This window comes from Girardinichthys multiradiatus, chromosome 3 (genome assembly GCF_021462225.1).
Source record: "Girardinichthys multiradiatus isolate DD_20200921_A chromosome 3, DD_fGirMul_XY1, whole genome shotgun sequence".
In the NCBI taxonomy this organism is placed as follows: Eukaryota; Metazoa; Chordata; class Actinopteri; order Cyprinodontiformes; family Goodeidae; genus Girardinichthys; species Girardinichthys multiradiatus.
Window position 1 is genome coordinate 38,448,055 of NC_061796.1, and position 24,546 is coordinate 38,472,600.

The following is a 24,546-nucleotide window of genomic DNA, read 5'->3' on the forward strand; positions in this document are numbered from 1 at the left end:
CTAAGGTAGAATACGGTAGACAGTTCCTTTCGGCCGTCGCGTAACTCCACCTCACCAAACGGAGTGTCATTTCTCTGGTAACTGCCTGCAGCCCTCAGTGTGTGCACCCCTCTGTTTCCCATAGACCTATGCTGATGTGTGTCTGACATTCAAATGATTAAAACATTGCAAATAGATAATAATGCCCTGTTGAAAAATTTAAAACAACAAAAATAATAAAAAGCAGCACAGCGGAAATGAGCAGCACAATATGTATCAGTATTGTAGACCCTGAATCGTGGACCCTGTGCAATTATCTATTGCAGTTGTCTGGTCCTCCTCTTAGCACAGTATCATAATTTCTCCAGCACTTTGGTTTGGTTCCATGAGATCCACATCATCACTTGTGCTTAAATATTCAGTGGACAACATCAGTGTGTGCTCTGGCACCACATCCATTTGATATTCTGGTCATCTCAAACCTCTGGTATCACTGGAACCAATCGCACGATCAATACACCTGAGGATGTGAGCTGGAATACACGTTGCACAACAGCATACACAACCTGCGATCACCACAACAACAGTCAATGACGTGAATATACTCACCAGTAAGTTTCCCCATTTTCCAAACCACATCTAAAACATTTTTGTGAATTGTTCATTGATTCCTGAGTACAATTTTAATTCAATGGATAGTGATTCCAATTCATTTAGGGCCTTCGTTAGAGATCCATCAGGTGCTGTAATTGTTGGGAATAAAAGAACAACAAGCCTCTCCAAAAACACCACACAACATTTTTTCTGTCTTTGTTTTTTTGTTTTTTTTTATAAGGATCATATCCAAAGCTTCTATTTTGACAAGAAATAATTTCAACATCCTGTTTACACAGCCTTCAGCTGTCTCTCCTGTTTTGCCTCGGTGTCATTTAAAAGATTAGAATCGGTTCTAACAGGAAACAGTTTGTATTCTAGCAGACATATCAAATTCAGAAACACATTTTCTGAAAGGTTCCCCCTGACGAACTAGGCCAATCGGTGTCAGGGGATCCTGGATGGAGAGGGTAACCAGGGTACATCTTTCCTGTCCTGTCAATAGCAATTATTATTAATTATTAAAGCAATTATTCCCCATAAATCAGTTCTGTTCAGCAGCAAGTAAAAGTTCAAGGCCTTGTATCAAGTTAATTTACATCTAAGTTGTAAACATCATCATCTATAAATAAGTAACTCAGAAGCACACAGGAAGTTATAATTTCTATTCATGAAGTTATTTGAATTGATTAAATAGTTGAACACTCCTTTAACCCTTCATGTAAATTATTCCACAATTTCCCACATTCACAGAAGTAAACATGTGTTTGTTGATTATTCATACAGTTTTACTTTAGAAATCCTTCTCCCCTCTGTGATTTTTTTATTTTGTGACCTCCTTTCAAATTTACCAGGACATACTCCTTCAAGCTTAACCCAGCAATTAGAATTTGTATTGTTTAAGCTTCATCACGTTGCCTCTGTTGAAGTAACCCAGCCCACTCAAAATTTATGAAACAGGTTCCACATAATTATATTTTGTTAGTTGAAAGCAAAAAGATTAGTTAATCTTACCTCATGACGTTATGGTTACTGGAATAAATTAATTTAGTTTCACAAGCACATTTTTGATGTGTTAGTTGGAAATGAAATGTTAAGTCAAAAGATATCCAATTGAACCTATTTGTATGTTCTTCCTCAGGTGCTTTCTGATTTCTCTGAGGTTTCCTTCGGAGGACGTCTCTCCCTTCCTGCTATATAATCTGCTTACCTTAGTTTTGTCCTCATCCAGAGTTTGTTTCTCCTGTTGGTTCTTTGGTTAGAGCCTCCTGTGTGTTATGAGACAAAAACTTCACAGCAGATTAAAATCTTTGAACATGTCACTTGCTCTCTCTCTGAATCCAGACTGGGTTCACACCCAGACTGAAGAGAGGAGGTGAAAGGTCAGGGTATGGTTCTTCCTGTCAGCAGCTCATGGGGAATTAAACCCATGGGCTCAGTGGGTGATGATCTTATGTAAAACATCCAGACACTTCATTTTTGTATCAGCACAAACTTTAGCCAACCTTTTTTTTTATTGTGTGATTAGCTCTCTCAGCCGACCTGGTGAAAGTGTCAAGCATCTCTGCATCCTTTCACTCTGTTGTCAGCATCCTTAAAATCAATAACAATTTCCTTTAGGGCTTGTTGGGAACAGGAAATTCTCCAGTACCTGTTTTCATGAGAATCTTATATGTAGATAATACAATAGTCATCTTCTCACCTTTAACCCAAAAATCATATTTATATTGTAACCCAGTTAGTTGCTAATTTATTTTCCGTTAAATAGTAGCCAATGTTATATAAAAGTAATTTGGATATTCTGTACAACCTCAATCATACCATTATTTAGTTATTCATTCATGTTAAACATTTGATCAGAATAACCAGTAATTTTTTTCCCGTTATATCCATTTCCATTTTTCCATCCTATGATTATTATTATTTCTTTTTGTTTTCTCTGAAGTCTAAATGTTAGTCAGACAAATATTTGAGACAAACTTTAAAACAGAAATTTAGACAAACACTTAAGACACACAACACGTGTCGGCTTCAGCCTCCCTTCTTAAGGATGTTTGGGCGGCCAAATATTTTACCATCAAATTATTTAACCAGAACCTATGGCAGAATGACAGGTTCTATTTGGTTCTGTTCCCATCTCAAAGAGAATTTAGATCCAATTTCACCTCAAACAAATTCATAAGAAATTTAAGTTTTCACCCTCTGAAACTAAAACCCAGAAAACTGTTCCCACTTGCGAGCATCTGAACACATATAGGGAATACTGATATTAGAGAAAAACAAATGAAAAACAAACTTGTTGCGCTCCAAAATGTTCATTAGTTGTCCGAACACAACTATGAATCAAAACCCAAAACAAATAATGAGCTCACAGAAACTAAAACATACCATTTGATCCATGAACCTTTCACTCATGTGGTCCACATCATTCATCATTCATACCTTGACCTTCATTCATTCCTGTCACACTCTTCTCAACCACACGTTTTCAACCCTCAGACACAATCTTTCGATTCCTATTGTTCCTGAACCCCAGAAATCTTATGTTCTAAGTAATAATGTGTCAATGGACCCATTTGTCAGGCTGGTCCCAGCCACCTTTTCAGGCTTTTTTCACCTAGGAGAAAAATAAATGTTTAGGGTTATCTCTCACATCATCAGGCACTATAATGGGACGACTCTTCATCAACCTTTCCAGAGAAATCATGAGTATTGTGACCGGCAATACCTGAAAATAAACAGTTTGATCATACAGTCATCCCAGTGCAACAAATTAACGCAAACAAGAAATCACAAACTTAGGTAGTGAAATCAGCATTCTTTCTTTCACCATCTTCCTTTCACAACACATAATCATATTTGTACATTGTTATTTCCATTATTATTATATACAAAGAAGACAAAAATAAACAACATCGCAGTCTTGGTGTGTAACAGCTTATTAAGGAGTAAAAGAAGATAAAAAGCAAATAGATTAGTTATAAACAGAATCATTTCATTCAGAAAAAGGAAAGGATAGCCTCCCTTTGTTGCACCTGGTGGTCTGACACAAAACTATGAATACTTGGCCTCTAGTCACCCTTTTAGTAGCATCAAGTTAAGTTTTCAGTCCAACTTTCCTTTTCATTTTCTTATCCATCCTTCTATTCTTACCTCTGTTATTTGATTTTGCATCACTGCAATGCCCCTCCTTATGCACAGCGTCCTGAGTGCCTTGTTGCTGGAAAGCGCTATATAAATAAACCTGACTTGACATAAATCGGTATATACAATTCACCTGGCATTTTATTGCTTTTAATTCCATCAATTAAATTAACTGTATCATTTAATGCAACTACCACTTTTGGTGAAAACCAAGTTTTAATATATGACATTAATTTTTATCTTGTCAGAAGGCGATGGTAGATTTATTCTGTTCAAATTATATAAAGCTAACAGCCTTTTTCCTCCTGCTGAAAGTCTTAAATGAGTGAAAGTTTTTCCAAGTTTAATCACTGCAATTAATTGTTGTAAAGTTTTCGACAAATCATCCTTTGGAGTCAGATCAAATCTGAGTCTAACTGGTCGAGTTAAAATCCAAAATTTAAAATTGTTTAAAAGCCTGTTGCCTTAAAATTGTCACATTATCGTTCTGAGAATGTTTTTCCCTTCAAGCTCGTAAAAGAGTTTTCCACAACTGGTGCTGCCAATCTAGAACACGCTGATGTTATTTATGGCCATGCCACAGAAACTAATCTTCATCCCCTCAAACTTTGAAATACTCCGTATTTAGAAATATTTAATCCAATTTAATTCACAATATGGCATGAGAAATACTGATCAGTTATCTTTTTGTGTTTTATGCCAAGAATTAGGAAAATGAGACGTTTTGCATTTCATTTTAAAGCTTCATCAGCTTGGAATACTTTGCCTCACTTACTTACTGTATCACTGTTATTCATATTTACTTTATTGTAAAACATCTTTCTCTTGCTTTCAGTAAGAATAAAGGTTCATTTATTCTGGACTTAATTCTCGCAGAGATGTGCGCATGAACTCTGCATCTGCATGTTGTCTTATTTTGTGTCTTGTGATGTGTGTCATGCAGTTGCTATGCTGGAGGTTGTGATTTTGGTTGTGTGTGACTATGTGGTTGTGAGAGTGTGTGTTTGTGTGCATGTGTATTCTTGAGAATGTTGTGGGTATTCCTGTGTGATTTTCTCATATTTGTTTGATTCGTTTTACAGAACATCTTCTGTTCGGCAAGGACCCTGTCAAAAATGAGATGGTACATCTCAAAGGCTTACCCTTGAAATAATCAGGTGTCAGTGCTGCCAATTATATCTTTTATTTCTTTCCATACATAATATGTGTCAACAAAGTCAAAATCAGGTTGAACGCCATTGGATCTTCCCTGCAAATGTCTCTGTTTGGCCCTGATAAAGCTGCTCCCTCGTAATCATCTGGTTCCATAACAATGTTTGTGGTATTCATCAGCAAGATTATAACGGCTCTGAATGTTCTATTCTAATCTAGCTTTATTTAGATCTATCTATATTTTCTAATGCAGTAAGTCCTTATTATATTTAAGAGTGGGGTCACTAGTTTGTATTAGTTCCTATTCTTCTAATTTGTGCTAATTTCATTAGTTCTAGTGCTTATTTTAATCTCTTTCCATACCTCGATTGTTCTCTTTTATGTGTAGTGTAGGGTTAGGGTCAGAGTATTGTGTTCATTTAATTGTGAATGTAAGTATTAAATCTGAACCATAGATACCATTTGTTTAAAACTCTTGTTCAATTACATTTAACTGTAACTGAGTCTTGTGTAAAACGTATTCATTTAGAAGGCTTAATGAATTTGATGAACACAAAAATGAAGGACACATTATGTTTTATAATCTTAGTTTGTCTTGCCCAGTTTTATAAACACACTGTACAGTTTCCTTTTTAATCACACTTTGTATTTATTTCAAGTAACTAAAGTTTGTTTCATTTAGCTAAAGTTTTCTCCATTTAGTCCATCCAGTCCAGTAATTCTGTTAAGGTGCATTTCATCCTGTTTTTAATTTGAGTCTAATTTGATCATTCTGACTGGAAAAAGTCAAACCATCTATTAAAATCATGTTTTGAGGGGAGAGATTGTCCCTTTCTGGCACTTCCTTTTGTGTTATCATAAAGAACTGACATAATATTATTATGGTACTGTTGGATCAGACCTGCTCTTGTAGTCTCTAATTATTATTGTGATACCTTATTTAATAAATAACACTGAGTGTCAGATAGTTAAAAATGTTTTTACCTTTCAAGCAGGCAGTCCATGGTCAGGACTGCTTCTCCAGACCTAAAAACTCAAAATTCCAATTAGTTTCATACCAGAAAACTATTTAAATTAAATGTATCCTGCCACATATCCCCTAATTTTTTACATAACATGAAACAGACATTTATTTCACAAAAACAGACAGACAAAATGGACAAACATTGGCCACATGAAAAGTTCGATTACCCTGTAAATTCAGCATTTTAGAGTGGAACCACTTTGTGTCACTTAATGATTAAAAATTATTTCTTACCCTTTTCTGGTGACTCAACAATTATTTCCATCAAACTGTTGTTTTAACTTGTTAAAGCATCTTTGTGGGTGAAACTTGCTAATATATTTCTCCTCCCTGTCTACAAGCATTGCTCCTACAGAACAAGCAGGGAGCTAATTTTCTAGTGATGTGTCAGTCATTCTCTCACTTCACACACACACGTTCACACACTCTGGCCAACCAGGCGGTACAGCACCGTTTCCTGGTCCACATGAGAGCTTATTTCGTTATCTCTCAGACACCAAAGTTTATTCACAGTAGAGTTTGTTCAGTGAGCTAGGGTCTGTTAGCTTCGCATGTAGCAGTCAAGGTCCGTCAGTCTAATGTGTCCCCCGTCACTTCAGTCTGCTCACTGTTATGATTTACACACATCCACACTGGCCAATTGATGTTACACTTTTATCTTTATACTATCTTTGTACAGCTGTTTACTCAAAATAATAAAAAAGAGTGGGCGGCTTTTAGACCTTTTTCTTTAACAAGGTTAGAGAGGCCTTTTAAACTTGTATCACTCCCCCCGGCAGTATTTTTTGACCGTTCTTATGGAATAGTCAGGACCCAACCTTACCCGGGTATGCACATCTATATCCCTGCGTGTTTACTTTTAAAGAAGTGGGCAGCTTTGAGATCTTTTAAGAAGATCAGGGAGGCCTTTTAAACCCATACACTTCCCCTCGGTAGTATCTTTTGACCCTCCTTATGGGAAAAGTCAGGACCCGACAGACCTCTAACCCGAGTATTAGCGTGCTTCATTCAGGGAGGTGGCTTTTATATTGTGTGCGAGGGAAACCGATCTTCCCTTGCATACAATAAAGGAACTCAAAATCTACACCCCTAGATTTTAGCTGTCTTTTAGAAGATTGTACAGTTCTTCCCGGGATGACACCGTTAAAATTGCACCGATTATCTACACGCCTTACGGTTCAACGTGTTCGCAACGATTATTCTGAACCATTTCTCTGCCTCCAAGAATTACAAAAACAGCACACTCAGAACTAACAACACAGCCAGAGTGTTTTTACAGACAAAACACTGGAGATTTTTAATAGGAATCTGCTTACCAGTTGCGGCCACTGCTGTGATGTGTTTTCCTTCCGTGGCAACCCTATCCTATCCAAAAGTGGTTTCCGCTTCCGGGGCACGGGCGGAAACACCAATTTGTCCGAGCTACTGCACCCTGTTGGCGGTCAGACGTCTCGGAGCCCCACCGGTACTTGGACCCCAAAAACAGTCACCACTTCTATCTAAAGACTCTTAAAGGAACAACTCTCAACCAGTTTCTAACTTTTAGCTCTTTTAATTTAAATTGAGGCAGAGGAATGATTACAGAGAACAGCGCTGAGGCTCCCGTCTCGGACCGTCGCCATCTGTTAGAGGATGACGAAGAGCCTCGATAGAAGGTCACATGTAGTTTTATATCTGGCACTCCAATGCAATGGATGTGCTCTCCCTCAATGATTATCAGTAGACTATGTGTCACCATTGTGGTGTTTATCTCTTAGATTGTGTAGTAGCGGGTGTCCATACTTAATCTAAGTGTGCTGTAGTTTTCTAATCAACCCAGTTATACCAGCTGTTCCACTATCTAACCCAGTGCCCCAGCTTCAGGCCATTTCTGACCAACCTTGGGCCATTTATCCTTGTACTGGGTGTCTATGAGCATTCTTATCCTATTGTAACAAAAGGGAAACATTAGAACTTATATTTATTTCACTATAGTTTAAAAGGGAAAAACAGCTATGAGCATATTAATTATTCCTAACAGTTTAAATCTTATACTTTTAAATATTTATTTTACCTAGTAAACAGTCAAAATCTTAGAAGTAACCTTTTCTCTGTACTAAACCCAAAAATAAGAAGAAATTATTCCCATTTTATCGTCCCTCCACTGGCTACCAGTTAATTTTAGAAGTAATTTAAAGATTTGAATAACCCTATATTGCAGTTTATCACAAAATTCTAACTCCATATGCCCATAGGGCCTAGCTGAAACCGTAGGTCCTTAATCAAAGCTCTTAGGGCTTTGCCATAATCTTTGCTGAGAACTAAGGTAATTAAGCTTTTTTGGTAAGGCAGCAGTTCTTCTGAATTTTCCATGAGATCAGAAAGGCAAACTCACTCTTGTCTTAATTTCCTTTTTAATGAATAACGTTATAAGACTTTCGATGTGCCTTCATGTACTTGATATTTTATCTTTTTTTTTTCCTTTGATCGTTTCCTAAATTTTATTTTAATTTTACTTGCTTTTAATCTCCATTAGCAGCTGCTATTTTAATCGTATTTGTTTTACTGTTTTTCTATTATTAAACATTGTAATGCCCTTTTTAACCGCAATTGTTTTAATATTATTATGACAATATCAGCTGTTAAAAGGACATTAGGTTTGTGAGTTTTTCAAACTCAATGAGCGAAACTCGGAACTTTGTTCAACTGGTGATTTAAAAAAACAGGAAGAAGCGCTTCGATCTCGCGAGAAAATCTCAAGCTTTGCCCGTTTTAACACGGGTTGGAAACCCCGTTCCTCCCTCTTCCCTCCGCTGTCCACAAGCGAGGTAAAGCGCTATTTTTCTCTTATTCACATTTGTGAGAATAAATAACTTCAGAAGTTAAATGTTTGCTTTTCAGACGCATTTTACCAAGGCGTAATGTATAGATGATTGAATTGTTTGGGCTTTGTGACAAATACGTCAATATGACTTAGTTTTTAAGTATTTAATAGTGTTCTCAGTGTAGCTGGCAGTGATGGCTGCCCCCATGCTTCTTCATTTGGCCTGCTAGCGCGGTTTGCTGTCTTTTATTTTTAAAATGTAAAAATCTGAAAGTACTGACACTACCTGGGAGTTATAGCTCGTGTAGGCAAATAAACTAATTCATTGGCTTTATTGCATGGCGTTTAAATAAATTCCTGTATGTCGTGGGGTTTAGGGTAGGTAGCCAACATGCGACATCAAAGCTAACATGCCGGCTACATCTGTTAGCTCCTTAAGTGCACTAGACCTAAATGTCTGACTTTCCACAATTTATAGGTGATGATGCAGGTTGGTTTTAAATTTGCATTTAAATCGTTTCCCACATTTGTTTTTAATTATGAATAAGCCTAACCAGGGACTGGGTCTACAAATTAGCCGGTGGCTAAAACGCTTTTGAACAGTTACTCTGTAATATTGGTTGCATCCCGTCCCTGATAAAATAAATATAAATTAAATTATAATAAAGCTATAAATGTTGATATTCCACAGCCAGAATGTGTACATGGAAAGATGGTAAATATTCAGCTAGGTGCTGTGAACCGGTCCAACACATGGACCTACATGTCTGTGGGAAAGAAAGATCAAACTTATTGAACCAGCTTCAATGTAAAGCTCGCAATTTTTTAATATCATTTCAAATGTATCTCTAGAAGTCAGTTTACCCATTCAAAAACTACATCATGTACATGTGTTCTCATTACATTTTGAATGTACATTATCTCCTTATTGTCTGTAATTGTAGTATATAGAAGTGCACAACATTCCAAATTGCAAAGTACTGCTTCCAACTCAGTGTTTCTTTGTCATATTTAAGACGCCAGGCATGTCAATTACAGTTGACCGATTGGATGAATTTTTGCTACTGTTGATACTGTTCATACTTGATAGATTTTACTGACCTAAATGCTAAAATTCAGTAAGATATATGGGTACATCATTGTTTACAGATGGAAATACCATGAAAAACGAGGTTATTGCAATATTCAATAATATGTATAGATTTCATGTCGCACAGCCCCCTAATAACTCCACATCTAGTCTACTTTTAAATGTTCTTATAGTGTGCTCTGCAGAATATTGCTCATGCTTATGCCGTGTGCAGTTTAGTGTGACATTTGGGAAAACCTTTTTTACATTATTTTCAAATAGGATAACATTAGTAAAGAACTTATTACTGTTTTTAGCCCTGTATTTTCTTGTCATTCCAGACATATTTAAAGCATTTATAAAATTATAAATCAGGCTGTATTTGTAACTGCTTTTACATTGCATTTGAAGATGCCGGGTCAGAAAGGGCTCAACAAATTAGAATATTTAAATCTTAAGACTAATGTACTATTTTGTATAACATTGTAGTTTTTGATGTAATATACACTGTTTCTTCTCCTGTAGATGCCTGGTGTTACAGTGAAAGACGTCAACCAGCAGGAGTTTGTCCGTGCCCTTGCAGCCTTCCTGAAGAAGTCAGTATTATGTACCTTAATTTGATCTTATTTTAGATTAACAAAAGTTATATTGAATCTAATTTTTATTAGTTTACAATATGGTTACAGTATTACAAACAGTTGTATTCCAGTCTTTTTTCCATTCCATCATTAATGCATTAATTGTTATGGATTTCCTTGTATTTGTGGATTACCTGGGTTGTTACCAGCAGCTGAATTTGTTTATTGCCTCATTAAAAATTGGATTTAGTAGATTTAATGCTAATGTTTTTTTCCTCAACTCCAGGTCAGGAAAGCTGAAGGTGCCTGACTGGGTGGACCTTGTCAAGCTGGGTAAGCACAAGGAGCTTGCTCCCAGTGATGAGAACTGGTTCTATATCAGAGCTGGTAAGTATGAACATTTTTTTTTCACTCTAACTGGGTTTTCTGAGCTCTGAGAGTAGAATATTAATGTGCATGATTGCCTTTTATGTGAAAAATCATTTGTCGCTGCAGGGGCTAAAATACAATACATTTTCTTCATCTTCCTCTCCAGCATCTACAGTCCGCCACCTGTATCTCCGAGGTGGTGCTGGTGTTGGCTCCATGACTAAGATCTATGGTGGCCGTAAAAGGAATGGCGTGTGCCCTGCCCATTACAGCGTAGGATCAAAAAATGTGGCTCGCAAGGTGCTGCAGGCTCTTGAGCTTCTTAAGATGATTGAGAAGATTCCTAATGGGTAAGTGATGTTACACATCCGTTTCTCGTACAAAAAGTTGTAGAGAAGCTCTCTTTTGATTTAGTTGCAACTGTGTAAAATTTCGAGGACACTGGCATAAGGATATGTGGCTTGTCTTGAATATGATGGGTTGTGTTCCAAGAGTCATTTTTTTGCTTAAGATGTTATCACAACACACATGGCAGATGGCAGTGTATTTTATTGATCCAAAACTTGTTGTGTTCTGCCGTGATGTTTTGATTAGCACAATTGTATAAAGTATGGATTTACCTATCTTCATTTTCCCCAGTGAAAGGTACAATTTTCAGCTATTTCTTATGGCAGCCAGGTTTTGGTGGTGAGATGTAGCTTCCCGTCGTTTTGCTTGTGTTATACTGCATACTTTAATTCAAACAAGTCATTTTGAAGTGTCACGAGGTTTTTGGAGATCTGACGCATCTGCAAAGTGAAAAGTGGCCAACTCTTGAAAAGTGATTTTTCAATTTGTGTGTTGGACTCTAGATTCACTTAAAATTTCACTGTGTAAATGCTGCTCACACCTACTTGTGGTAATTGTCTGAGAAATCCACAGTTGGCATCATCTTCACGTCACTTAATGAAATTAGTGTGGTTTGAAACTTCAACTGGTGACAAAAAATGACAGCAGTTTCATGAAAAACATCCGAAAATAAGCTGAGTGGTAAAATACCAGGTGCTTTAGCTGGCTTTGCAAAACTATGTAAATTCAATACATTTTATGATTATAATTCAGTAGAGTAAAACTGGGAATAATGGCAGTAGTTCAGAAACCAGTCTTTGCACCAACTCTCTCAGTATTCTCCTTCAACCTGAGGCAGGATTTGGAGGTTTTCATCACTCTGAAAACTTTTAATGATACTTCAGGATAACACAAAAGAAATTGATAGCCCTCAATAATTGTTAATTTACGTAGAAATACGCTGATCATGTTTTTTTTGTTGTTGAGTTAGGTCTATATAGCAGATTTTCAATTTTGAAACAGTTTTTTCCTAGCGAGTATAACGCACAAAAAACTAACTGTTTTTTGGGGTGAGGAGGTAGATCTGAATCTAACATAAGAGGAATTACATAATTATCAACCCTTTATCTGGCCTATCTCCAGCAGCCATTTGGCAAGAGGCAGGGTGAACCCTGGACAGGTTGCCAGTCCTTCACAGGACAAACGATAATGCACACACCCAATCATACCTAAGGGCGATATAGTGAGACTATCCTAGGAAGCCAATGTGCCAAGAGAGAACCCTGACATGCACAGGGAATACATCAGACTTCCTGCAGAAAGACCCCAGGCTGACATTTGAACCCAAGACCTTCTTGCTACAAGGCAACGGTGTAGGCCTTTACTAAAAGCTTATCCCTATGTTTTTTATAGACCCCCCCCCCCTTTTTTTTTTTGTTTTGTTGACCAAATGTCTGTTGGAGATTATTGCAGAAAATGTCGTACTCTGTTCAACAGACTTTATAATAAAGTTGGTGTTAGAATGTCAATTTTAGAATATTAATTAATTTGTCATTGCTCCACATGGGTGCAACGAAATTTTCAAAACAACAAAAAACAGTGCAGGCAAGTAGTGCAAATTAAAGAAAATAAATATTAAAATGTTATAAAAAAGTTAGGACTGTGCAGGTGGAAAAAAAATATATACAAGAATATTTACAGGTTGTTCCAGTATTGCACATGAGGTAGCATATTGCACTTAGTGTTGAAGAAATTGCACAGAATGTATTTACTGTTTGTCATTATTGATAGTAACAGTTATTACAGTGTACATGAGGTGTTCAGGGCAACAACAGCTCTTTGTTTTTGTCCTTATTGCCCTGAAACGCCTCCCAGGGGGGAGCAGTTGAAAAAGATAGTGACCGGGGTGTGAGGAATCCCTGATGATGCAGAGGTCTAGGAAGAGCAGCCTCGCGTAGCTCCCTCGCTGCTCTATGTGGGTCAGCGTGGTGTGCAGAGCGGTGGCGATGGCATCCTCTGTGGACTGGTTGGGCCTGTAGGCAAACTGGTGGGGGTTTTAATGCACTGGATGTGGAACTGATGAGCTCTACTAGTATACCTGCGCATTGTCTGTGCACTGGCATTAGTGGAGTAAAGCACTGTCTAGAGTGACCAGTTTCTAATTTAAGCTTGCTGGTATACAGGTCCTTCTCAAAATATTAGCATATTGTGATAAAGTTCATTATTTTCCATAATGTCATAATGAAATTTAACATTCATATATTTTAGATTCATGGCACACTAACTGAAATATTTCAGGTCTTTTATTGTCTTAATACGGATGATTGTGGCATACAGCTCATGAAAACCCAAAATTCCTATCTCACAAGATTAGCATATTTCATCCGACCAATAAAAGAAAAGTGTTTTTAATACAAAAAACCTCAACCTTCAAATAATCATGTACAGTTATGCACTCAATACTTGGTCGGGAATCCTTTTGCAGAAATGACTGCTTCAATGCGGCGTGGCATGGAGGCAATCAGCCTGTGGCACTGCTGAGGTCTTATGGAGGCCCAGGATGCTTCGATAGCGGCCTTTAGCTCATCCAGAGTGTTGGGTTTTGAGTCTCTCAACGTTCTCTTCACAATATCCCACAGATTCTCTATGGGGTTTAGGTCAGGAGAGTTGGCAGGCCAATTGAGCACAGTGATACCATGGTCAGTAAACCATTTACCAGTGGTTTTGGCACTGTGAGCAGGTGCCAGGTCGTGCTGAAAAATGAAATCTCCATAAAGCTTTTCAGCAGATGGAAGCATGAAGTGCTCCAAAATCTCCTGATAGCTAGCTGCATTGACCCTGCCCTTGATAAAACACAGTGGACCAACACCAGCAGCTGACACGGCACCCCAGACCATCACTGACTGTGGGTACTTGACACTGGACTTCTGGCATTTTGGCATTTCCTTCTCCCCAGTCTTCCTCCAGACTCTGGCACCTTGATTTCTGAATGACATGCAGAATTTGCTTTCATCCGAAAAAAGTACTTTGGACCACTGAGCAACAGTCCAGTGCTGCTTCTCTGTAGCCCATTTCCTGCACACGCCTGTGCACGGTGGCTCTGGATGTTTCTACTCCAGACTCAGTCCACTGCTTCCGCAGGTCCCCCAAGGTCTGGAATCGGCCCTTCTCCACAATCTTCCTCAGGGTCCGGTCACCTCTTCTCATTGTGCAGCGTTTTCTGCCACACTTTTTCCTTCCCACAGACTTCCCACTGAGGTGCCTTGATACAGCACTCTGGGAACAGCCTATTTGTTCAGAAATTTCTTTCTGTGTCTTACCCTCTTGCTTGAGGGTGTCAATAGTGGCCTTCTGGACAGCAGTCAGGTTGGCAGTCTTACCCATGATTGGGGTTTTGAGTGATGAACCAGGATGGGAGTTTTAAAGGCCTCAGGAATCTTTTGCAGGTGTTTAGAGTTAACTCGTTGATTCAGATGATTAGGTTCATAGCTCGTTTAGAGACCCTTTTAATAATATGCTAATTTTGTGAGATAGGAATTTTGGGTTTTCATGAGCTGTATGCCAAAATCATCCATATTAAGACAATAAAAGACCTGAAATATTTCAGTTAGTGTGCAATGAATCTAAAATATATGAATGTTAAATTTTCATCATGACATTATGGAAAATAATGAACTTTATCACAATATGCTAATATTTTGAGAAGGACCTGTAGTTTTTGAGTTTTTCTTTTATGCACTAAGTTTCAACGTGGGATTCATATTTGTAGTTTTCTAAATCATCATTTTAAACAGCGCAAACATTCTCCACTTTAATGGAGAAATGTTTTGAATTGTTTCAAACTTGTACACCGGAAATCTTTAGTTAATGTATGTTTTGTTAGGATTGAGGGTTTGCTAATTTATCTCTATAGATGCATAAAAAGATTATACCAATAATGCTGCTTCTTTGTCCTCTAACGATGGCTCGGTGGCCTGCTCCATTTGCCGAGGTATTTCATTGCCTCCACATTTTATACATTGAGCAGAATGTTTCTAAAGTAGGTCCAAATTTATTTTGGGAACTAAACCATTCCTGAAAAGATTGTTGGATTGTTGACCTTTTTGAAGATGAAACTGAACTGAATTGAAATGAAAGCCTCAGTATTTTGACCAGGTAGTTCAAAACTAGGTTCCACAATAGTAATGGAATTAAACTGATGATGAAAGGTATTCGTTTTGTCTTGTTGTCTAAAGTTTGGTGGAAAGAGGGTTATAGCGTTGGGCTGTTTTTCCAGGAGTTGGGGGCTCCGCCTTATGGTTTCAGTGAATGAGATCTTGATGCTTCAGCATACCATGACATTTTGTGCATTTCTTGCACCCAACTTTGTGGGAACAGTTTGGGGACAGCCCCTTTCTGTTCCATTATGACTGCACTCCAAGGTCATACAAGAGACGTGGATGAGCAAGTTTGGTGTGGAAGAATTTGACTGGCCTGCCATCTTGACCTCAAATGGATGGAACATCTTTTGGATGAATTGGTGTGGAGACGATAAGCCTGGCCTGTTTGTCCAACATTAGAATGGGACCTCCAGAAATGTGCTTCTGGTAGAACAGTCAAAAATTCCCATTAACAGTCTCCTAAATCTTGTGGAAACTATTCCCAGAAGGGTTGAAGCTGGTATAGCTGCAAAAGGTGGGCCAACATATTAACCTCCATCAACTGAGATGGGGATGCCACTCAAGTTCATGTGTGTAGGCAGGCAAGTAAATACTTTTGGACACACAGTATATGATTTAATGTTTGTATCTTTTAAAACTCCTTGTAAGCTCTGTCTGCCTGGCAGCTGAACATTCTGCCTGTAAGCTGCATATACGAGCTAACGTTCTGACACTTTTACTGCTGTCGGGGAATAACCATCTTGTTTTTACATGTTTTCATAAGGAATTCTTTTTTAGCTACCATTTCTGACTCATACCATATTATTCAGCAATATTGATTTCACTTGGAACTGAGTTATATTTTAAATAAGCAAATGGGAACACAGAGTACACATAAGCTAAATGCAGACTGTTAAAACAGCCTTTGGTTAATCACTGTCTGGCTCTTGATGTTTTCTAATGAAAGCAAAACGGCTTGAATGGAAACAGTAAAAAACAACATTTTATTAATGACTCTTGAGGCAACTGAAAACAAAATGGAGATGACATCTTGGGAGAAACCCAGAAAGTGTCTGCAAACATTGCTGTCCTAACAACTTTATTCCATTTCATTGTGTTGCACTTTGAATGCTTTATCTAAGTTAAGAGACACTGGTTCTCAGCTCCTTCTTCTAATACTGAATAAATCAATTTTCTTTGTAAATCTTTCACTTTCAGAACAGTGATTACAAATGTTTTTCTGAACTGCAAGCCAGCAATTAGGATGTAATTACTGAGTAAAAACAAAACAATTGATTTATGCTTGTTTTAAAGTGCATCTGAAACATAATTGTGAACTGGCCTTTTAGTCAAGAGTTTACTTTCATCTTCTGTTTTTCATCTAGTGTTGCTGAGGAATTGAGTTTACATTTGTCCCTTGGTCCATAGAGTTTAAAGAAATTCATAGAATCATCTCTTATTCTTTCTTTTCAGTGGCCGAAGGCTGACTCCCCAGGGAACAAGAGACCTGGACAGAATTGCTGGACAGGTGAGACATTGTGTTGTGCGTAAATCGGCCCAGAACCTGCAAAACTGATTCATTACAAACTTACAAAAAGAAGACAATTTTTAAACTGAAAACACTGAGAGCAGAAAGTGTTCCGTCTAATAATAATTTCTAAAAGGACGTTTGCTTTAGGCCTGTGACTAATGATTCTTAGTTGTCGACAAATCTTAACAATAATTTACCCAAATAGTAGACATTAATTAAAAACGTTTTTCTGCTATCTGCAGTAAAATCTGTTCACTTTACTGGTCCTTGTTCAACTGGACTTAATGTGTGTACAACTGTGGATTTCACCTTGATGCTTCTACATCATCATATAAATTAAAATAGTGACTTTAAAATACTTTAATCAACTCTGAATCAAAATGCTGCAGTCAAGTAAAACAAACTGAATTATTTTTCACTGATAACAGATTCTTTAAAACTGTTTGATTTGTGAATTCTTTGTTTTATTAAACAAAAGCGACTTCGTTTAATTTTTATTAACCTTGTAATTGCTTAGATTTTATCAAGCATGGAGACTGCAACGAGACGGATTGGACCTAAACTGGATTGTTACACACTGAACACTTTAAGTAAAAAAACACAAATTCAAATTACAAACTGACTTGATAAGCAAAAAAATCATTTTAGTGTAGAATAATTCAGTTGTGGTCAGGTGTTTAATTTTTAAATGTCAAATGGCAACATATGTCATCTTATTCACTTAAAATGAATTTAGAAAACTGGTTGCTTTAAAGGTTATTGCATAGATGCACACTACTTAAAAATGAAAAACGGTCAAATTCCCAGCTTTTTAGCCTGATATATTTTGAACTCCTTCCACGATTAGAGGCCAACGTCAGTGTTGTGTGGTTTCATGATTTGTGCGCAAGCAGACATTAAAACCTGGCTAGATAAATGTATAGAATGGTATACAGACTGCTGAAGGATTGACAGATCCACTAGCAGTTCTTCTAATTAGATTAGTTTTGCTTAGAATTTCTCTTAACAAGACCTAGCTTATGAACCGCCAGAATTAGTTTAGTAGGTCTGACTCATTGCTCAAAATAAAGGCTTCAGCATCATACTCTCAAGCTTTTAATGCTATTCAAACCTGAAGTTTTTTTTTTCATTGGTTGAGTTTTGTGACAAACTGGGAGTAATGTATTAAACTCTTGAAATCATCACAGGGTTGTTATTCTTGCTTTGATGCAGCACCTTGTCTGTTGCAGGAAAAATGCCACCCTCGTGTCACTTTGACATGCAAAGCTTTTCTCGAGGCGCTTGTCCTGGGGCAAGTTTTCTTCTGCAGCACGCTATTAGAAGCATTGCCCTTCGTTTAAATAAAAACTCACAGTTGGGCCTTGTCAAAAATCAAGAGAGGCAGCAATGTTGTGGCAAGCCAAGGGTATAAAGGAGTAAACATGAGGAGGGAATTTCATGCATGGCGAGTTTGCCGTATGGCGCCAGTTTTCTTCTTTGTTTACCCATACTAATGAGCAGGATGCAGATGAGCAGACCTGAGCTGGGCCCGCCTCTCTCCCTGCAGCAAAACTTGGCAAGATGTTGGTGCGACTCAACTTTAATGATTCGTTACGTAGTTTCTAAAGGCCTATTCCTTCAGAGTGACTCTTCTGTCCTGTTTTATAGTATTAATGGTTTTATTGGCCACAACTGTAACAGAAAAATCGCTCCCATGTGTGACAGGCGCTGTTTGAAACACTATTGCAGAAACGTGAAATGTGTGAGAATTAGAAGTAAAAGATGAACAAATGGGAGATTAAGCAGATGGGACGTTTGAAGGAGATCCAATAGTTTGCCATTTGTACCCAACCATATGCCCCACTTCCCCAAACTCAGAAATCTGTGGAAGCACAGAACTTCCTATAAGAGCCTGACGTTTTTTAAATATACTAATGTATTGTTTTCTTCTCCACAGGTTGCAGCTGCAAACAAGAAGTCTGTTTAATAAATCACTTTTTGGACAAAGTCATAATTGGTGTGTTTGTATTTTTCTGACGACAAATAAGATGGGCATTTGAAATCATGTTGAATATTTTAAGTAACATTTGAGTCCTTGCTTCTTTTTTTTTAAGAGTAAAATTAGTAACACGGTGAGTCGTTTCCTTGATTCAAAATGAACCTTCATGCAAAAAACTAATCGTGGGTTGTGTTTTCATTACATATTGTAGACGACTACAACAGGCTATTCCATCACTGAGGAAAATGTCTAGATGTTTGTCAAAGCATCCTCTGTCACATCAGTGCTCTATTGTTGCTGCTGTGTTCATGTGTTGAGATTTGGTTGTCTTCCCATGATTGACAAATGTTTTAAAACGATGGTAGTTGATTAGATTTTCAGGAGCAGCACAGTTAATCTGTAAGTCAAATATACAGGGGACCACAATGCCACCTAGGGGCTCAAATTATACTCGGTTTGTTTTATTGGAGGAAAAAATACTACCTGATAGACGTCGAACTGAAATGTGAGCTTATTTATAGCAAACATTTCTTTTAATTCCCATGGTTTTAGATTAAAATGAAAACTCCAGTAGTACAACGGTGATTTTCACCCCCAGCCTATCTCTTTTGTTTTGGTCGAGCCATTGTCATTCTGGGTTTGTTTAAAAGGCAGTCTACACAGCTGCTTAAAGCTTATTGAGGCCAGGGAGATGACTCTTAAATTAACTGAGTGTCTGAAATCCTGTAGAGGGTGCCAAAGCCTGCAGAATATGAATCATCCTGGACTGAGATGCCTCCATTTTCTTTGTGTTCCTCTTGCACCACGTTTTTGTTGCAGTGGTTATTTAAATAAATTTTTGTTTCAATGTTGAAACCAAAATAATTCGTTTTCTAGATAAACTGAATATTTTGTGAAGCCACAAATCTCAAGGAAAGTTTAACAAACCCATAACTTACACATGGGGCTGTATTTAAAGGGTTGCTGTTTGCTTGCAGCTAATTCAAACCCAAAACTCCCACATTTGAATAGGAATAAAATGGTGTTTTTATTAGTGTGTGCTGTACAGTACATTCACTGGCATCTCTGTTAGGACTCCTTTTTCATAGATTATTTCAATGTGCAGTGGCATGTTAGGTGATCAGTGAAAAGCAACATTGAACCCATTCACATTGTTCTGGGTGTGGTGTCTGTCCCTCTTGGCAGTACTCCATAGATTCTATGGGGTTCAGGTCAGGTAGTTTGCTGGCCCATCAAGCTCAGTAAAAACATGGCCATTAGACCAGATATTGGTACTTTTGGCTGTGTGGGCAGGTGATGCTGGAATATGAAATCCTCTCCATAAAACAGCTCTGCAAAGGGAAGCATAATGCTTATGTTCTGGTCAAATTTGACTGATTCAAAACTATAAATTTAGGTTGTTGAGAGTGGCCTGAGATACCATGACTTTATCCACAAAGGGTTTGCATGCAATGTAGAGTTTTATTCAACTCTCGTACACTCTTGAATGACCGGCCATTAGAAATGAATAGGGGAGGCAATTGGTGTAAATGAGCTAAGGTACATCCTCAAGGTACAAGAACTAAGGGAATTGTGTGGTTCTAAAGAAGACTGCAGGTCTCAAGGAACACCACATAACACAATTCCTTCACCTCCTACAGGGCTCACAAAAAAATGACCATGTTGGGGACAATCAGATGCATGCCCAAGTTCTTTTCGCCTTTGCTACACAGGACGGACAGTTTTACCCCAAAATATGCCTTCAACGATACACCCTTGTGTCCTACAGTCCAAAGAAAAGAAGAAACATACTCCTGATGACAACTCTGCACAGGGATGCAGCAGAGGTGTGGACTTTAACTTGAGTCAAACGTCAGATTTGATGACCTGAGACTTTGGTATATTAGAAATGACTTGCGACTTAAATTATGATGACTTGGACTTGAGCGTCTACTTGAAATGACTTGATGCTCTTATTAAATTGAAAACAAAAATGTACGGCACAAAACAATAGTATCAAAACTTTGGACTCAAGTTGGGACATGTTGGGACTTGACTATAAAGACTTGCGATTTATTTGTGACTCTGGAGGTAATGATTTGATCCCACCTCTGAGATGCAGCTGTGAACAACAAGGAGGACAAGAAACTTAATGCCATGGTGGATTACAACAAGAACAAAGGTGGAGCTGACAGTCTTGATAAGGTGTGTTAATTTTGCTTTTCATGATCTATCAGTTTGTATCCATTTGAATATTCAAACATTTAGATTAGCTCTTTAGATGTGATGCATCATGCAAAACATGAGATAGTTGGATGTACTAATAATTTCATTCACTTTTTGCAAGTTATTGGCATATACTCTTGTCAGAGGAAGACCGCACATTGGCCGATGGTGTTATTTTTAAACGCCTTAGATGTGTCAGCTTACAGTGTATACGTGGTGTGGATGGAAGTGACTCCAGGATGCAAGCAATTCAGTTTATTTATATAGCGCCAATTCACAACACGTCGTCTCAAGGCACTTCACAACAGTCAGGTTCATACATTCCAATTAATCGTAACCATTGAACAGTGCAGTCAGATTCAGTTATTTACTCAAATTGGATAAAACGTTTTTCTATCTAAGAAAACCCAGCAGATTGCGTCAAGTCAGAGACTTGTAGCATTCACTCCTCCTGGATGAGCATGTAGAGACAGTGGACAGTCACTGGCAATCCTTCATACTGAGCATGCATGTAGCGACAGTGGAGAGGAAAAAGTCCCTTTTAACAGGAAGAAACCTCCAGCAGAACCAGGCTCAGTGTGAGCGCCCATCTGCCACGACCAACTTTCAACAGGAGGCTATTTCTGGAAGAGTTTGGGAAAGCCAGGCTAGCACCCCACTTTCAAAAACACCTTCCCTGATCACCAGTTTCTGCCGGATTGGTAACAGAGATCCAGGAGCAAGAAGCAAGATCACTGGTTACAAGAAAATGCAGGTAATAAGAGAAATGGGTACACTCCAAGGGATGTCAAAACAAGCATAACATGCTATAAATGCAATGCATATATTTGCAAGAGAAATGCACCAACCTGCATTTACAGTCTAACATTTGCATGAGAAAAAAAACACCCCACCACATTCAGTTATTGTTCTTGTTAGTTCCTTAATATATGAAGGCTTTGATCTTGGAATACTGCAAAATTGTCAAGTGCAGTTCTGAGATAATTTTCTTTGTACCTAGTTAAAATATTCATGGTGACTTTTGACCGGGAACGCAGCAGCTGTTACTTTTTGTGACTGAATACAAAATGCAAGTGGTTTTCCAACCAAATGTCCTTGATAACGTCACCAGTCAGAAGCTACTATTATAATTGTTACATCGTCCTCTAGTTTGTATCCTTCTGTTTAATAGGGCATGGCTTCCCTCTCTCTCTCCTGTATTTATCCACAGTGCTTCGGGTCTCGCTGTCCAGAACCTTCTTTGGGTCTCTTCTTTTACTCTGAGACTGACAACAACAATAAGCGGAGCAGCAGTCTAGCTGCCGTTGTCTCTAGATCACCACTTCAGACCAGTTGTAATGTAAAATGAAACCGTGAAGCTGATCCGATCCACGCCGACTAGATTAGGTCGAGTGTAAGATGGACATTTCTGAGATGCAAGGACTTTGATTCTGGAGCAACACTCTAGTACTGTTTCTTCTTAAACTAGGCAAGGTGCTTTTTGTGACTCCAGTTTATGAGTGGCTAAACACAGATGCAGCCCATACGCTAGTTTCATGGGCATGTTGGCTTTGTGTCAAGGCTGCAGTTATCCCTACATCTTGCACATCTTTTCTACCAAACTTTTTCCTTCCACTCAACTTTCAGCTAATATAGGATAAAGCATTCTGACCAGACATCTTTTTAAGCAATGCCCTCTTGTGGCTTATCCTCTTTGTGAAGCATTTCAGTGACTGTTGGACAAATGTCAGAAGTCTTACACTTGATTTTGTTCGTCATTTCTGTAATACCTGGGAAGTGGAATTATAGGTTGAGATTCAACTGCAGAATCAACGGGGTAAAGGTTATCAAAACAACATTTGCGCAATTTTTTAAATATATATTTTTTCGTCAGCTGTACTTCAAGAAGATTGAGTTGTACAGTACTAGTTTGCCTGTATGTGGCTGTGATGATAACTAATAAAGCTCATTTAGTTAATTTCAGTGAGTGTTAGAGAAGCTGCAACCATGAAACACTGTCTGCTAACAGAGCTCAGCCCAACTACTCATCCTGTCTACAAGCGAGTGTATTCTGACTCATATGTTTGAATATATTTTTTGTTGACAGTAAGCATCACTGTGTTTCCCAGTCTGTCAACTCCTCTATCAATGTGTGTACAGTACACAGTGCATTGTGTGCTTTCCCACTGGACTGAGTATACAGCTGTCTTTTTTTCCATATCAGTCATAACAGTCTCCAATTATTCTGCACTACTCTCTGAGAATACACTGTAGTCTTTTTATGCTGCTATCCCAGCTCCCTCATCCTTCAATCTTTCCTTCTCCCGGCCATCCATCCGCCCACTCCCTGCTGTTTTTATTTGGAGAACAGCTGTTCCTAAACACCTGAACCCATCATTGTCTTCCTTGTGCTGTCCCAATCCTCCTGGTCTCCCCCCTCGTGATTGTGCTTTTTCCTTCTACCCTGTAATTTAGAGGTGAGGGAAGCAGCAACATGTTTCGAGTGGAAGATAGAAATGTGTGGAATTTCAACACACTGATTCCTATTTTTCCACACTCCATGTATGTGGCTGTAGGTTTCATCTATTAATAGGGAGACTATATGCCTTCTTTCTAAGCAATTTCCTCTGCAGTCAGTCAACTTGTTTATGCACCATTTGTCATTATCAGCAGGCTTCACTGCTGCTCAGCAATTACCACATTTAACAAATGCACACTCAAGTGGTTTGTCGAGCCCTGTGCTGGTAAGGGGGTGGCTGCACCATCTCTCTCTCTCTCTCAGCCAGGTTTTGGCAGCTTAGAGCCTGATCTCACCGGGAATGGATGCAGACCTGCCTCTCACCTCCTCAGGGCTGGAAGCAGTAGATAACTAAGCAATGCCTTGCTGCAGCACAAGCCTCTCCAAATAGAACCGCTATCAGGTCAGCCTACACACATTGTCAGCTCACAGCTTCATGTCCTGTGGCATGTTTTCTCAGAAGACATGACATTCCCCAGAAAGTTTTCCCAGCATTCCCAGAGCCCTGTCACATTGAGTCAATATAGGAGTGGGGGAATGCCGATGCAGCCCTCCCAGTAAAGATAACAACTGTGCTTTCTGTTTGGAGACACATTGTTTCCTTATCAGAAAAATGATCTTAAGTTTCTATTTACTTTTTGTATTTTTAAAATCAAATCTCCATCTTCGAACAAAAAGTTAGATCCTTCCTGTGTGCTCAATATTGAATCTTAAACCTTTAGTTGCAATGCCAGCAGTGGGTTTGCCCTTGTTTGCTGGGTTGTTTACAGAAATTAGAGGCGAAAAGGTCAAAGTTGTTTCAGTGAGTTGTTGAGCTTTTCTAACAAAACTTATCATGCGATAGAAGTAGGCATGGACAGTACATGAGAAATGAGATCAAAATGTCAGTGCAAATTGTATTACTGTGAATCAATTCAAAAACTGAAACGTATAAATTCATTACACAGAAATTGGTATATTTCAAACATTATTTTTGATGATTATGACTTACATCTAACAAAAACCCAAAATTCACCTCATCAGATCAATTGAATATTACATTAAACCAATTAAACATTTATAAAATAAACATGTTATTGCCATGTGGTGACCTAAACATCATAGCGAAGACTGCTGATTTGACAGCATTCACTGACATCCTCAAGAAGAGGGTGAGC

The 24,546-nt window shown here is 38.2% G+C and overlaps 1 protein-coding gene across 1 annotated transcript; it reads left to right on the forward strand.

Annotated features, from left to right (window-relative positions):
• Positions 1-8,621: 8,621 nt before the first annotated feature.
• Positions 8,622-18,699, forward strand: rps19 (ribosomal protein S19). The gene is made up of 6 exons (XM_047362173.1): positions 8,622-8,700; positions 10,291-10,361; positions 10,630-10,730; positions 10,879-11,062; positions 16,652-16,706; positions 18,646-18,699. The coding sequence occupies exons 2-6, from the start codon at positions 10,291-10,293 to the stop codon at positions 18,673-18,675; spliced, it is 441 nt and encodes a 146-aa protein (XP_047218129.1). The 5' UTR covers positions 8,622-8,700; the 3' UTR covers positions 18,676-18,699.
• The last annotated feature ends 5,847 nt before the right edge of the window (positions 18,700-24,546 follow it).

Coding starts and splice junctions, on each gene's coding strand:
- rps19 (XM_047362173.1), top strand. CDS start 10,291: ATGCCTGGTGTTACAGTGAAAGACGTCAACCAGCAGGAGTTTGTCCGT. Junction 10,362..10,629: donor CTTGCAGCCTTCCTGAAGAA/GTCAGTATTATG, acceptor CCTCAACTCCAG/GTCAGGAAAGCTGAAGGTGC. Junction 10,731..10,878: donor CTGGTTCTATATCAGAGCTG/GTAAGTATGAAC, acceptor CTTCCTCTCCAG/CATCTACAGTCCGCCACCTG.